General features: G+C 22.5%; 1 protein-coding gene across 1 annotated transcript; it reads right to left on the bottom strand. All coding sequences in view use genetic code 6, as the record gives it.

Moving 5' to 3' along the window:
• Window positions 1-1047: 1047 nt before the first annotated feature.
• TTHERM_000028469 (phage head-tail adaptor family protein, putative) lies at window positions 1048-15412 on the bottom strand (the record flags this gene model as incomplete). The annotated part of the gene is made up of 29 exons (XM_012797090.1): window positions 1048-1472; window positions 1530-1626; window positions 1678-2127; window positions 2183-2753; window positions 2868-3208; window positions 3269-3403; window positions 3456-3585; window positions 3642-3949; window positions 4015-4147; window positions 4211-4533; window positions 4587-4800; window positions 4857-5224; window positions 5678-6008; window positions 6063-6230; window positions 6286-6858; window positions 6915-8378; window positions 8435-9078; window positions 9207-10100; window positions 10163-10711; window positions 10762-11116; window positions 11181-11549; window positions 11884-12296; window positions 12345-12893; window positions 12958-13184; window positions 13239-13629; window positions 13685-14055; window positions 14104-14320; window positions 14386-14607; window positions 14663-15412. 29 exons carry the CDS (start codon window positions 15410-15412, stop codon window positions 1048-1050), a joined length of 11982 nt encoding a protein of 3993 aa, XP_012652544.1.
• Window positions 15413-16296: the final 884 nt, after the last annotated feature.

The following is a 16296-nucleotide window of genomic DNA, read 5'->3' as shown; positions in this document are numbered from 1 at the left end:
TTAAAAAAAAAATTTAAATTTTGATTGTTATTTAAATGTAATAACTTAAAACAATATAAACGAATATAATTTACGTGTGAATAAATTATCTAATTTCTAATTTAAATAATTTGTAAGTTAATAATCAATATTTTTACAGAATATTCTCTTGATTTAAATAAATAAATAATAGATTCTATTTAAACTTAATTAAATTCGATTTAAAAGAAATCAATATAAAAAAACTGAAATTAATGTATTTCTTGAATAATTCAAAACACATTTGCCAATTGTATTATTATTATGAAAGTATAATTAGTATGCTGATACTAAAAATAAATAAAATGGTTTTATTTTATTCTGCAGATCAGTACTTAATTATTAGATTTTGTAGAAATTTTAGTTGTTTCTTTTTTCAAAAATAATTAAAATACTGAATAAAAAATATTTACTAAATATTCTCTAAACATCTTTTTTATTTAATTTAATGGTTTATTGATAATATTTGTAAAATTTTTTAAAGAGCTTTATCTTTTTTCGATATAAATCTACTTCTTTAAATAGTGGTTAATCATTTTTAAAAATTAAAATGACAAAAAAAATAACTTCTAATTAAGCTGATGTTATTTCCAGATTTACAAAGATATTTTATTGCATGCCTATAAAGATAACTCTATTAGTGAATTGAATAAAGAGTAAAAAACAAAATTTTTAGATAATAAAAATCATGGAAAAGTGATAAATTTTTGATGTAAAATATAAATTTTGATATCAAAGGAATAAATTGAAATTTTTTCAATCTTTACATTCAGATAAAAAATTTACATTTATTTTTAAATATTTGATGGTTTATTTGTTAGTAAAAAAAATTTAAATTATTCATTTTTTAAAAGAAAATGTATCTTATTTAATCGATCATCTAATGCTATTGATTTATAAGGCTGAATATTTAAACTGATTTATTTAAATCATAAAATTTATCTTTAATGAAAAAATATGATAGATTTATAAATTTTTATTTTTTAACATAAAAAAAATATGTTTGATTAATACTTAAATTAAAATATATCAAAGCTGTTTTGAATTTAAAATCTGTTCTATCTCTTTTACCACATTTTTAATACTTTTTTCGTTCAAATTTTATGTTTTATCATCTTATGATGCAGCTGTACCCGATGCTGCAGCCATTGGGATGATAGAATTTATAATAGCCCCAAATGTTCCACCTAAAGTGAATGCTTATATTCCTAAAAATATGAACACAAATAATAAAATTAGTATTAGTATTAATGTGCCTAGAGATAATGCCAACAAAGCAGCAGATATTCCTAACTTCTCAAGTGACATACTAATTTTTTTAAGATTAACATATTCAAAAGCTCTTTCGAATTCATCTTCGCTTAATAAAAATTATTCTTTTTAGCTTGATAGTATGTTTTTCTTTTTGATAATTGCAAAAATTTCATTTGCTCTATGCTAACTAAGTGTAATACCTTGTATTTTATTTTAAAGAAGTATGCTAAAAAAGTTAAAGAGGATTTATAATTTACCTATTCTATTCAAGAAGGTACAAAATGTATCAATATTAATCATTCCATTTTAACCTTCTTAGTTTACTAAAGATCTAAAAATATCCTAAATACTTATCTAAATTATTTATTTAAATTATTTTAATACTAAGTAAAAAATTGTAATTACTTTTCCTTCATTCAGCCTTTTTAGAATATCTTTTGTTTAGTCATCTACAACTTATTAAGGAGTTGCTTTAATTTGTTCTAGAGAGCTACGGTTCGAAAAAACAGCTAATTTTTAAGTTGTAGAAACAAATTCTTATATTGTTTTCATATCATTCTAATTTAATAGATTAAATTAGCTAATTAAATTAAATATATTTGAAATATCTCCTTAAAGAAGCCCAACCAAACTTTATACCTACTCTTAACTAATAAATTCCTCTCCAGAAACTTGAATTAGTAAGCTAAGATTTTAAACTACTGTTTAATCTTACAAACTGATAATAGGACGATTAAATATAGTAGAAAGCATTTTAAATATTAAATAAAATTGCTGACTAATTTATTTATCTTCATTTTTTATTTCTAAATAGTCTTTCAAGTTAGTCTCTTCCACTAAAAAAATAATCAAATCCTATATTAAATTAAATTAAGTGAAATATTTTCTTTAAATCAGCTTAAAATATTACCTTCACTATAACATCTACTTACTTTTATTCTAAATCTCTTAAAGCACCAATGGAATCAATTATAAATTAAGGCATTTCTTTTCCAGTAACTATACTGAAACAGTTTTAACAAAAAAAATAAAATTCATCAAGTAGCTGCTTATTTTTCTCCTCTTAACTAATCTATAATTAATAAATTAGCATAATTTTTGTAAAATGATAGAAAAACTCAGCAAAATTTTTTGAAGTTTCAGTGAATTTTCCATTTTATTACAATAATTAGAAAATAAAGCTTTTTTCATCTGCGTTTTGAAAGTATTTATCTAATTATATCTCAGATGATTTTATTCCTGAAATGAAAAATCCGAGGATGCTTAACATAAACTCTGGGACAGCGTGCGTGCTTCCAATTACATCATAGATACTCGTTGAGAAAAATTTTGAAATATAACAAGAAATATTGGTCGCAGTTAAGTATTTTGCTAAAATGCCAAAACTTTCAGAAATGTTTGCTACTGAAGTTTTATCAGAAGATTTAACAACTTCTAAATCATCTAAAAAAGATATATCTTAAGGTCCACACTCTAAAAATCTTTTTAATTTAACATTAATATAAAATCAATATTTGAAAAAAAAAATAATTTAATTTTTATTATTTAAATTTGATTTATGAAAATAAAATAATAAAAATTATTTTTAAACTTACGAATTGAATTGTTAAATTAGATTTTTATAATTTATATCTCCGTTATCTAAAGAAACTGAAATAGTATTATTATTTAATACATTAGATTTTGACTCTAGTAAATCTATGACATGTGCAGTTAAAAATGTTATGGTATTTGCTAGTGGTTATAAATCTTATTAAGGATCAAGCTACTTGTGATTAAAGTTTGTTGCCGATATTTTTTTCCATAGATACAAAGATCTTAGAATCAAACTAGTTTGTATATTTTAAAATTTCTTTTTCAATTATCCTGAATTACTACCTTCCTGATTAAGTTGTTAATCCACAGAATTGTTTTTTCCAAATAATTTTCCAGCATCCTTTTTTTATAATAAATGCAAATTAGTATCTATAATGTTAATAAAATTAATTAAAGTTACTTAAAGTTATATTAGAGCATCTATAGCTAAAAATCCTCTGTCACTAGTTATTCCAAGTATTAAATCAAAATATTCTTTTCTTATATTTTTTTCAATAAGTCCAAATTACTAAAGAATCTCAAATCCATTTTTGATCTTCCAAAAATAATTTATTATTAAAATTGAGAATTAAATCAAAAATATTTACAGGTGGATCCTTAATAACTTGATTGATTTCTTTCTACTGCAATTAATGTAAATTAGGTTTAAATATGCATAAAATCTTTAAAAGTTTAACTTAGCTTTCAGATACATTGAAAGTATAATTCATGAATTAACTGTAAAATAATTTTAATAAGTAAATAAATAAAGTAAAATACAATCAATATTTTACTTTATCAACTCTTCTTTTTAGTTAAATAAGAACTTCCAAGAATTATCAATAATGCAATTTATTGCTTCTATCACAAATTCGTTTTTTTCTTTATTTTTTCCTTCTTCAAGAAGGTGAGAATATTTATTTACAAATGATTGATCATTATTATCTTTTGCTCTTTTTACTTATTCTTTCATAACCTCTTTACACAATTTGAAAACAATTTTTTATAGCATAAATTTATTTTCCTCTCTATCTGGTGAAAGAAAAACTTATTCTGCTATATTAATCTTACAAGGATCAGTTTTTTAGCTTAGAATACTCCACTTTTTTTTTATTTTAAATAATAATTATTTATGATAATAAAAATTAAATTTATTTATTTATTTACACTATCAAATGAGTAAAGCATCTAATAAAAAATTTAATAGCATTGTGAATATTAAAATAGAGGAGAAAATTTTGTGATATCCAACATTGTATCAAGCCCTCCACTATATATATGTATTATATTCCTAATTACCCTAAATTAAACAAGTAAAAAGATAAATATTATGAACTATAATTTATAAAATATTAATTAATACTTTTTATTCGTTTCAGAATACTTAGTCAGAGACAGAAGGTTTTCAAAATCCTTGATTTCAGTATAGTATTTATCCAAAAAAACTTTAGAAAAAATTTTTAACAGCTTTGGACTTATGTTCATGCTTTCACAGATAGTAGATAAATCATTATCAATTCCGTCAAAGAATAAGGAAGCAATTTATAATAAAGACTTTTTATTGCTGTTCATAAATTAAGTAGCTTAAGAAATTTATCTAGTAAATTTTTCATTATCAGTATTTTTAGCAAACGAAGACCAAAGTGATCCTGATAACTAAAGTATGTTTACAAATAATTTTAGATCCTATTTTAAAAAATAATCTTTAGATTAAAATATTGCTACAAAATTTAAATTACTTCTTGATAGTATTGTATCATTACGCTATTGTTAAATAAGCACTCGTAATCCTATTTAAAGAATCCCAAAAGAGTTTGAGCATTAGGGGATTCTACAAACTCTAAATATGATTTTTCTTCTTATGATACTTCATCTCTTAATTACTCTTGCTACTCTGATTTATGAGAATTTAAATAAAAAAAATTCTCTGTAGAATCAGTTGTATATTGTGATCTATTTATAAATTTAATTATTAATTTTATTTAAAAATTTAAAATTATTTTGATTACTCAATAAAAGAATCAAACTCTTCTATTAGCCTATTCATGAATTATCTTGATTTCTCAGTTTTTACAGAATAGTTTAAGCTTGAGAAAAAGTTTAAGCTAAATCTCTTTATTTTTTATTCTTTAGGTTCTTTATTGGGTTCATTATTAGGTTCCTTAAGAATTAGTGATGGATCTTCTTTTGCTATTTATTAAATTATCTAACCAAAGTCTTAAAATATACTTTCGATCTATTCAATTTTTAAATTTTCTTTTTCATCATGATTTTTAAGTTCAATAAACTTTTTCCTAAAATCTGAATTAGCTATTGGCTTTACAGGAGAATGAGATAATATCTCATGGCCATCAATATTAAATCCACAGCATAAGCCCTTTATTATTTAAATAAAAATAAATTTAAATTTCTCTCTCATTATTCTCATAATTACATATTTAGATTAAAAAACTTATTTATAATTACTAAAAACTAATATGAACTTTTGATGGGGGTTTTTTCATTTTAAAATTTATTTTTCATATTATTTTTTTATTATTTTAAGTTATCATTTAGAAAATTCAGAGCAATTTTTATAATTTTTACTCAAACTTTTAAATACTTTGATGATAAAATCACTATTTTTTGTTTAATATGTTAAATTATATCAGAAAGAAAATAAATTTTGTTTATATACATAATCATTTATTTAATTATGTTTATTTCTAAATATTATTTAATTCATTGCTAACAAATAGCAATAATTATTTTTTAATAATTCAAAGTACTATATAAATATAATTGAAAAGTAAATAAGTAAGTAAGTAAATAAATAAATAATAATATTTACTATAATTGGATGCATGTAGAACTTTTAAAAGTTAGGATTATCCAACTTCATAAAATAAAAGATATCAAAAGTTGTTAATAGAAAATCAATTTCATAGCTGACTTAATTATAATGATCACATCCTTTATCATTAAATGAAAATAAAAACTTTCTGCTATCCTATAATTGTGTCAATGTGCTTATAAGAAGGAGTTAGACTATTCCATCTTATTATAGACTTTAAGAGAAGTGAGTAGCTTAATTTGCTTTTTTAGTACTTTTAGGTTATTTAAAGCACAATTTATCAACATTAGAATATAAATCATAAATAAAGTCATAATAATTCTACTTCCTATTTTTAGTATTCAAAATATTTAAATGAATTTTAAAAAGTTAAAATACTTACTCTATTTAATCCTTATAAATTCGAGCTGCTCTTTCAAATAATTTATTAATATCATCCTTTTAGTACTACTCTTTCTCTTTTTCATCTGTAATTGTATTAAATTCTTCTTCTGCTAAACAATTTAGTATAACCTAAGGAAATTAACAAGCCTATGCAAGCTCAGTTATTCTTATTTTTTATTAAAATATTTTAAGTTATAAATTAGTTTAAATTGTAAAATTACTTGTGGGCGTCTTTGGTAATTAAATGGTATAAATATTCTCCTAAAAATTAAACAATTTTTTTCCCAACCTCAATAAATTGTTATGTTTCACCTTGCTCAGAATACGTCTTATACATTTGTATGTAATACTCAAGGTAGGAGATAAATTCTTTTACAATAGTTGCTGTTTATCTTAGTTGAAGAATTAAGATGAGAGATATTGCTGGATTATTTTAATAATTTGTATCAAATTTGTAAGTGTAGTAATATCTTAAAATGTATTCATCCCAAGCACAAACATCTCCAGACATTAGCAAAATCCAAACTGGACTTAACTGAAGTTCTTTATATAGTAAATACATTGCATATTCAAATTTATTTGATTTTTCTATTTAGATAGCAGATGCACTTTTATTTTCTGATTACTATTAATCATTTGATCCTTCTTCTTCGTCTTCATCATCAAAATATTCATCATAATCTTAATTTTCTGATTTTTCTTTTTTCTTAACTAAAATTTCTTACTGATAAAGCAAATAAATACTCTAATATATTTTTTCGATTGGCAATTCACAACTTCTCTTCTAAATGACCCTTTATTTAAAATATAATAAATTTGTAAAAGCTTGATAAAGAAATAAATATTATACCCTATAAAACCTTAGAAAATAGATATTAATTATGGGTCTTTATCAGTCGCTTGCTGGAGTAAAGTGTTTTTATTAGCAAAAGCTTCAAGTAAAACAAAATTTTTAGTTAAACAGAAAATAAAAGAAGACCAATATGGTTTTATTTCAAATTTTTAATTTATTGTATTTTAGTTTAAAGAATTATATAATAACTTTCTATTGTCTTCTATATTTGCAAAATCATCAAAATCTTAATCGAGAAGTAAAAGATTCTGTAATGCTTCTACATTCACAGTAGAAGGCAAATTAAATGCTTCTTAAAGTTATTAAACTTCTTATATTTCAATCATTTTATAAAATAACTTTATGCAATTTTTAAGATCTTTTAACTCTAAGTTTATGTTTTTCAAGACTGAAATTACTGATGAGCTGTTTTTCATTTCTTCAAATGTTTTATTTATAGATTAATAGTCTTCAGCACTTTTTATTTAATAAATATACTAAAAGAATTCCACAATGTCAAGAGGGATATTGAGCTCTCTACTAAAAAAGGAAGTATTAATAGATTAACCTCTTTTTAAGTTGAGGTATTGCTCAACTTCTTTATCAGAAACAGTGACGTTATTTACAAAATTTTCTTATTATGTTTATGCTTCTTTAAAGGATAATTCTGTTTTATTTTTTACAATTTCCATATAAATCTATGTTTTTGTATTAGATTTTCCATCTGGAGCAACTTAATTTGATTTAATTCCTTATTAACTGAATTCTTTTATTAATCTCTGCTCTTGGTAATCGATCTATCTAAAAAGTTTGATAAGAGCAGAGGAAAATTGTTGTATATTGCTACAAAAAATTGCTTGGAATGCCTCAAAAAATTCTATTTTAATCTCTAATTATCTTGATAAGTATTGTTCAATTGAGAGCTTTAATGTGTTTTTTTTATTGCTTTAGTTGTCATTTATTTTTATAAATATTCCTTCTGCTCTACCCTCTAAATAACAAAACATACAAGCTATTAATAAAATATACTAATTGTCAGAGTCAGCTAAATATTGAAGAAGAATTTAAAGCTTGACAGAGCTTTTAGTGTTTGTAAACATGTTTACTAATCCTGAAACACCTAAGTAATTTTTTTCAGTAACACTATTTTAACTTTAAAGTATTAATTAAATAAATTCTTCTTTTTCTGAATTCATTTAAGAGTTAAATACAAACTTGATAAAGCTATTAATGCTTTTAGGGATTTCTTAGTTGGTGAGCTGCAACAAGAATTAAATAGTTTCCATATTTTATGGAATCTACATGTCTACAACTATGCTCTTAAGTAAAGGTATAGGAATTTTATTTTAGAAAAGTGTTTAATTTATTTTGGTAAGTTAATTTTAGTAATCATCTATTTCTTTCACGTTAAATACAGTATGGTTTATAAACTAACTATAATTAAGACCACTTATTTGCATCTAAAAGCAATCATTAAATTACCTATATTTAAAATGTTAATATAGTATACCACCAGTAAAAAAATAAATTTAATTTACTCGAATAGTTTATCATCAGGGCAAAATACTAATTATAAAAAAGACTATACTATTTTCTCGTCTAAATTAATAATCGTGGCAAGGTTTTAAACTTATTCTTTGAAAACAGAGGATGATGAAGTTAAATTTAAACTATTTAAATTTGTCAAAGATATTAGTTTTCCAAATAAATTTGCTGTTTTGCTATCAACACCTTATTCTTCTCCAATTTACAAATGTTTAATCAGCTGTGCAATTTATTAGTATGTGATTTATCCAATTTGTATATTATTCAACATGTAAGAAAATGCTTAATTTTTAAATTTAATATTTTTGATAAAATTGATGATATTAGCACTTTTGTTTTTTCCAACAGTATTGTTAGACATATATCCTTGGAAATCAGGGAAGTTTTTATCTAATATTTAGGTAATTTGTGACTCAAATAGATCAAAGTCATATTTTCCTCTTAAAAATTATAGAATTGTCTTAAAATCTTCAAAATTTATCTTTTTTAATGTTTCTTTTTTATTTTTTTCAAGAAACAAAAATTCTATTTTATCTTCAATATCTAATTCAATGAAAACTTCGTGAAGATCATAATCATCTGTAGACAAAACAAACACGATAAGTTGATTTAATCTTTTTTAAGCTTTCTTTTAAATCTACATTAATTTTTAAAATTATTCAATAAATTTAGAAATAGTAAATCAAACAATCAATTTTAACAAACAATAATTTTTTGCTAAAAAAAATTTTAAAAATTAATTAATATTATTAATTAAATAATTACCTTATATTAATTAAGAATCATTCTTATAAAACTTTAGTATTATGGCAATGTATTTTAGTTGAGCGTGAATTATATTAAACCAATTAAATCTTATGGGGACATCCTCATTTTTTTAGAAATGATTTAAAAATGATTTAATTGTGTAAGACTTTCCCAATCTGATTAATTTGTAAAATTTCCATGTTTACAAAATATAATTTTTAAAAAGAATTTCTAAAATTCCTTTGATACACCATAAATTCTTTGCGAACCTACCTGCATATTCTCTATTTAACCTATCTTATTGTTAAATAATTTCTCAAGTAAACACAGTAAATTTTATATAAGTATTAGCTTTTTTTATTATGCATTTCCTTTACTATTTCCTTTATTATCTAAAACAAGCTATATAAATTCAATCAATCTAAATAAGCCATTATCATCTTTGCATTTTTCTCTAACCCATTCTAATATATCTTTAATCACGTCAACTGGTATATTTTGTAAGTTACTTCTAAATCCTAAAATGAAGAAAACAACAATTGAAGACAGCTTTTTGACATCAGTTTTATCAGCGTTTTGACTTTCTTTAAAAATAGAAATAAATATTTCTCTCATTTGATTTACATCAGGAGTCTTCTACTCTTAATTAAATGAGCTAATAATCAAAAGAAGGAAGTCACAAAAATCAATTACACTAAATTTACAAACATCAAATTTATCCTCTATTTAAGAGTCTTAAATAAACTTTTTAAGCATTCTTAAAATTTCACTTCTTGACAATGATTTAAAATTTATAAAGACCTCTACTACTAAGCTCAATAGACTAGTAAATTTAGACATTTCTTTTAATTTAGGATAAACTGGCATAGATTGAAATTCTTATAAAATTTTCAAGAATTCTTTTAAAACTCCCTAAAATTATTTAATAATTTAAAAAAATAAATAAACTTAAAGAATGAAAATTATTTTTTTACTTCTAAATTTTATTTTTAGCCTTCATTAAATATATTATATACTCCATTAAACATAGTTTGTAATGCTTTTTATACTGTTTGCTAATTTATTTAAACTTCGCTCTTATTAAATTTTTTCAGCTTTTCTTGATATAGTTGTTTATAGTCATAACCTTCTCCACTCTTTTTTTGAGTATTAACTTCATTTTTCAAATTTTTATCTTCTGATTAAATTTAAATATAATTTTCTTTTGAGAAAGGGAATTTCTACAAAACCATAGTTGATATTAAGTAACTTACTTATTATAAAATAGCATTCTTTTTTTCTTACCTAGATTAAGTGTCTTATGACTAAAATTCAAATATTAATTTTAAGATAGGTCCTGATAAAATTTCTAGTTTTTATGTTAAATCCTTATCAGCTTTTTCTTTAAATTTGTTTTAGATTTCTAAATTTAAGTCTGATAGAACAGTTACTAATTCTGTTTTCAATCTTGTATTTTAACGGCTTAAAATAGTAAAAATTAGCTAAGTTAGACTCTGAGCCATGATAGGTAGGTATTATTTAAGCTAAATAGAAATTTTTTATTAAATTAAAAATATAAGAATAAATATTTAACTTATTATTCAAGCTATTGCTTGGCCTTTTCTTCTAATTTTCCCATAATACTTATTGCATATTATTTAGGATCTTATGCAATCTGTAGCATTTCATTACCAAGATGAGAAACAGCCTCAGGATCTCTAACCATAATCTCTAAATTATCTTATATATTTTCAGATTGCTTTGGATCTATTAGGCCATAATTTGCTGCCTCTTAGCATAGTGATTTTACTTGATCAGTCGGGACAAATTAATCAACTTTACCTCCAATATCTAATTTTTTTAACATATCTTTGAACTATTTCTCTGCTAACCCTTTCAAGTAATCTGTTAAAAGTTTTACTCCTTAATCTAATATCTGCTTTAGAATTCTTTTTTTATTTTCAAAAAATTTTTTGAGAATTTTTTTTTTTGAAAATATTAAATAAAATTTACTAATATTTTCTAGTAACTAAAGTAAGAAAAGTAGCAGCTGAAGTTGCATATGGTAAGAATGCATTTGGATTAATAATAGCACCTAAGATGAGCCATGTTCCTACTAAACTTAAATACACACCAACACCATATAAAACAAACAGAACAATTACCCACATTATCTTTGAAGTTAATTTTCTGATATAACTTGATTAATTATAATTTTAAAATTGCCTCTCTTAAGGGATTGTCATGAAGATATAATAATGAATTAAATCAAATGATGAAAGACCTAAGAAAATAAGAGATATAACAGTAATTGCAATAACTATACCAGTATCAGACATTAATTTGTAAGGGATAGACGAGGGCTCTTCTATAATATCATAGCTTTTTATAAAAAACAAATTATTATTGATTACAAAATTAAACATTTAAAAAATGATATTTTATTATTATTGAAATAATATTCATTTAGTTTAGTTAAATCTTTTTCTAATTTTATTGATTAATTTATGACTACCTAAATATAGCTTATTATTTTCAACAATTTTAGATAAAATTTCAAATCTTATATTTGTTATAAAATGTGATTTTGCCATTTAAAATGTTTAAAATTACTAAATCACTTGAGAATTATATAATTTTAAAAAAGTGCCAATCAATCTTTCAAATAAAAAATATTTGATTTTAAATTCATAACAAGACAAGAATAATAGTTTACCTGAAAATTAATCTCTGAATAGGAACTGAAGAATAATTGGATTGAAGTATTCTAATAAAAATAATCAGGATAATAAAAGGACATCCCAAAATAATAATTGATCCTAAGTGAGCTAAAACTGTCAAAGTATCATAAAACCACCAAAAATCTGGAGAAAATAACTCTTTCTTAACTTCTTCCATTTCCTCTGTTTTAAATTATTTTCCTTTCAGATTCTTTGAGAGTAGAAGCTTAAAGGTATTATTAACTCTATTTTTATCTACAATATACATAGTCTTATTTTTTTTAAGATCGTAGTTTGGATCTCTCTCTATCACTTATAATGGATCATATTTTGTTTCAACACCAAAGTCTCTTTATAATTAACCTTCGCTAATTGTTTATTTAGCAATATGATTCATCTCACAAAAATCCTAAATAAAGATAATATGTTAATATTGTTCATTTGATAAAAAAAGTACATTGTAATATTAGTCAAACGATATTGAATCAATTGTATCATTCGGAAATTTAGTAAGAGTGCATGAAGATTCTATAAAGAGTTACAAAGAATTTTTATTTTAAGTATCAGAGATGGATGCTATTTTTCCATTATATTTAATATAAGAATAAGACTGAATTAAAGCATCATATTTATTCATTATCTTAAAACCTCTTTTTTATAGGTAAATAACACTGTCTTCATCATCTAATTTTCTTTCAAGCACCTAATTTAGATAACAGTATTTTTCATACAGTCCTTTCAACTCAGATCCTACTATTGAATCTTTCTCTAAATTATGGATAATATCATCAGAAGCTTTTTCATTAATTTAAACCTTTTTAAAGAGCAATTTATAAAATTCACTGATAGAATTCTATCTAGCTTTTTAGAAAAGTATAACAACCTAATCAATATATGCACTCAAAGGAGGAGATAATAAGATTAAATTAAAAAACAACTTAAGAATTCCTTTTATGGAGTACTCTATTTTTATAGCTTCATTTTACTTAATTTATTCAGGTATTTACTATTTATTTTGTGTTATGATAAATAAAAATATATGGCTTGAATTTTAAAAATTATATAAATACTGCAGAATCTTCTTCTTTTTGTTCTTCAAGATCTTCATTACTATCTATTCCTCTTTCATTTTGATTTTATTGATTATTTAAAATCTAGGAATAGGTATCTATATTAGATATGTGATTGAGTAAATAGATGTAGTTAACATTTATTATGTAAACTATTGCAACTATTAGGACTAATCCTACTATGCATGCTAATATAAAGCTAACTATAATTGCTGCTTCTAATACTCCTATAATAATAAATTATAGTTATTTATTTATTAGTAAAAATGATAAAATATTACCGCTTTAGGATACATTCAATTAAGTTGTTGTAATATTGCCATCACTATTTTTATTAAAATCAATCCAATCGTCCACATAATTATCACTAAGAGATATTTCTCTTAAACTACTATATGTATCAGTTTACGTAAATTAGATTGGTGGCAAGCTGATTGAAGATTACCAAGCTAGAGAATAAATGAAATATGCAGAATTTTATTATGATTTAAACTATGATTTTAGCAATTCTTTTACTGAGTTAAGCCTCTTTTAGCTCAACGAATTTACAAAAGGACAAAATCCTGGTGCGAGAAAATATTAATCTTAATATCTTTAAGAATTAAGAAGATTTACCGTCAATGCCCCTAACCAATAAGGTTTAAAGTATGAATAAGCTGGATTATATGTTATCTTTAAATAAATATGATAAACTTTTAAAAATTTTATTCAATAAAAAAATTATTACTTGCCATTATTAGTAAGTATTTGACTCTATTTATGAAGATCCAAACCTCATAACAAAGATTGGATCATATACATTTGGATTACTTGCTGTTTCCATCTAGCTATTCAATCTGCTCTATGAATTATTTGAAAATGATATTGAATCTCCATTCTTTCCATAAATAGTTTGATCATAAACATACTATGCATTGAGGATCTAATCTGCTGCTTACCCTACTTTTTAAAGTACATTTATGAAAAGGTTACCAAATGTATTCTTAGCAATAAGATTTTGATTCCCTCCTATATTTGAAGGAATAGTAATAGAACCTGAAATACATCTCTCAGCTACCATGTTTTTAGGATCAAAATCAGTTGTTCCATAGGGAAATACTATTATTTAAAATATTTTAAGAATTTATAAATTCATAAATATGTTACCAAGAGTGCAGCTTGCTGGATTACTAGTAATCGTATTCAGTATAGGAGTTGAGGAATATGTTGAGACACAATAATACTTATTGGTTAGCTATACAGTTGCAGTAATACTCTATAAAGATTGTATAATTATATCACCCTCCGAAGTTTCTACAGAAGCTTTTGAAAATTAGAAGTTGTTAACTTCAAAATTTCCTTAGAAAGTCAAAAATGAAAAGTCCTAAATACATTTTTAAAATAAAAAACTATAAAATAAAATTCAAAATGTATTAAAGATAAACTTACTTATACTATTATGCTTGGTGAATTAAGATAGACTTAAGGTCCTTATATGCTTAATGAAGTAAAGGATATATTAGATGAATCTATTAAAATATCACATTGTTTATCTAAGCAATTGATTGTTAAACTACTCAATTAAGTCTTTTGGTATACATAGAATGCAATTTAACATGATTTATAATTTGCATTATTATCAAAAGAAAACGTCTTTTATGAGTTTGATTACTTATTTTATTTAAAAAAGATTAAATTAATCAATAAAAATATTTAGAGAGTTTACAGAAAATGAGTAATTTTTTTAGTAAGGCTATGGATTTGGAAACGAGTAGACCATCAGTATGTTTCCGTCAATCTAATCAGGTAGATATGTTCTTGAAAGGTAGTTTAAATCAATATTATCTTTTTTATTATAATCAATAATTTTGATAACACACCTATTTAATTGAATATTTATTTGATCGCTTTCATAAATTTAAATCTAACCTCTACTATAACCTAAACCATTAAAGAAAGCTATAAATAGAGCTATAGCAACCACTTCAATTGCTAGCAATAAAATTATTCTGAATAATTTTCTTTTAAACAGGATATTAAAGATGCTTTTTTAGAGTTTGGCTGTTTTTTTAAATATTTTTTTGTTGAACTATTTAAACTTTTTGATTGAATTCATTTATTTTTTGTCTTCTTTTTCTTAAATTATTAGTTCATTAGAAGAGACATCGGCCTCTTCATCTTACTAGTTTTCAAATTTATCTTAGGCCTAAGTATTCTAACCTGTTGGCTAATCAAGTGATTTAGTTTTTTAGACTGGAAAGATTTATTTACTGCTCTCTTCATTTTTTTAGCCTAAGTAGACTTCGTTTATATTCATCTCATGACTCAGCAATTTTTTCTTCTCAATTACCTAGTCAAAAGGAGAAGAATCTTTATCCAATTTGTTGCTTTTATATTCATTATTTGAATTACTACTGCTTTAAAAAACAAGCTCTTATTCAAATGTTTATGCTTTCTCTTTTTCCTTTTAATTCATCTTGAATATTATTAAACCTTCTTTTTCTAATCTTTTAGTTAATTGATTTTTAAATATTCTTCTCTTATTTAAGATTTCTTTATAAAAAAGTAAATTCAACAAACCATATAATAACTGATCAAGCAAAAGTTTCTATAAACAGATTATCATTCTTTTATCACATAGTTAAGAACATATATATAAAACATAATTTTTTATTTTAAAGCTTAAATTGATAATAAATTTTATTTAAATTTGTAGAAGTCTCTATTCTATAATTTACCTTCACTCACCAGTTTTTTAAATTATTTTTACATTAATTTTGTAAAATTTAAAAGAATTGCTTTATTAAAATGTTCTGAATAATTAGAAAGATAGAAAAATAAATTCTTTTGAATAAGTATCTTCAGTTTTGGAAATAAAGCTTTATATTGCTATTTGCAGCAAATTTTTTCTGTAGCTGAGAAGCTACATGTTAAAATAAATAAAAAAATAAATAAATTAATTAAATTTTTAATTTTATATAATTATATATTTATATATATATTTGTTTGCTTTTAAATTTAAAATAAATAATTTTAATTTTATTTTATAAAAATTAAATAATAAAATATAAATTTAATGTTAATTAATTTTATTTTTCTTATTTTATTTAATTAAATATTAATTAATTTATATATTAATAGATTGTGAAATCTATCATTATATTAATATTTTATTTTTAATTTGATTGTTTATTTATAAAAATATTTAATCATAAATTTGTTTTTGATGTGAAATATAAATTTTGATATCAAGCATTTAAGTATAAATTGAAATTTTTTCAATCTTTACATTAATTTAATTTAAAATAAAAAATTTACTTTAAAATAATCTGATTAAAAAATTAACTCAAACACAATAAA

Source organism: Tetrahymena thermophila (genome assembly GCF_000189635.1).
Source record: "Tetrahymena thermophila SB210 genomic scaffold scf_8254667, whole genome shotgun sequence".
Taxonomy (NCBI): domain Eukaryota; phylum Ciliophora; class Oligohymenophorea; order Hymenostomatida; family Tetrahymenidae; genus Tetrahymena; species Tetrahymena thermophila.
This window is presented reverse-complemented; position numbering and strand designations above follow the sequence as displayed.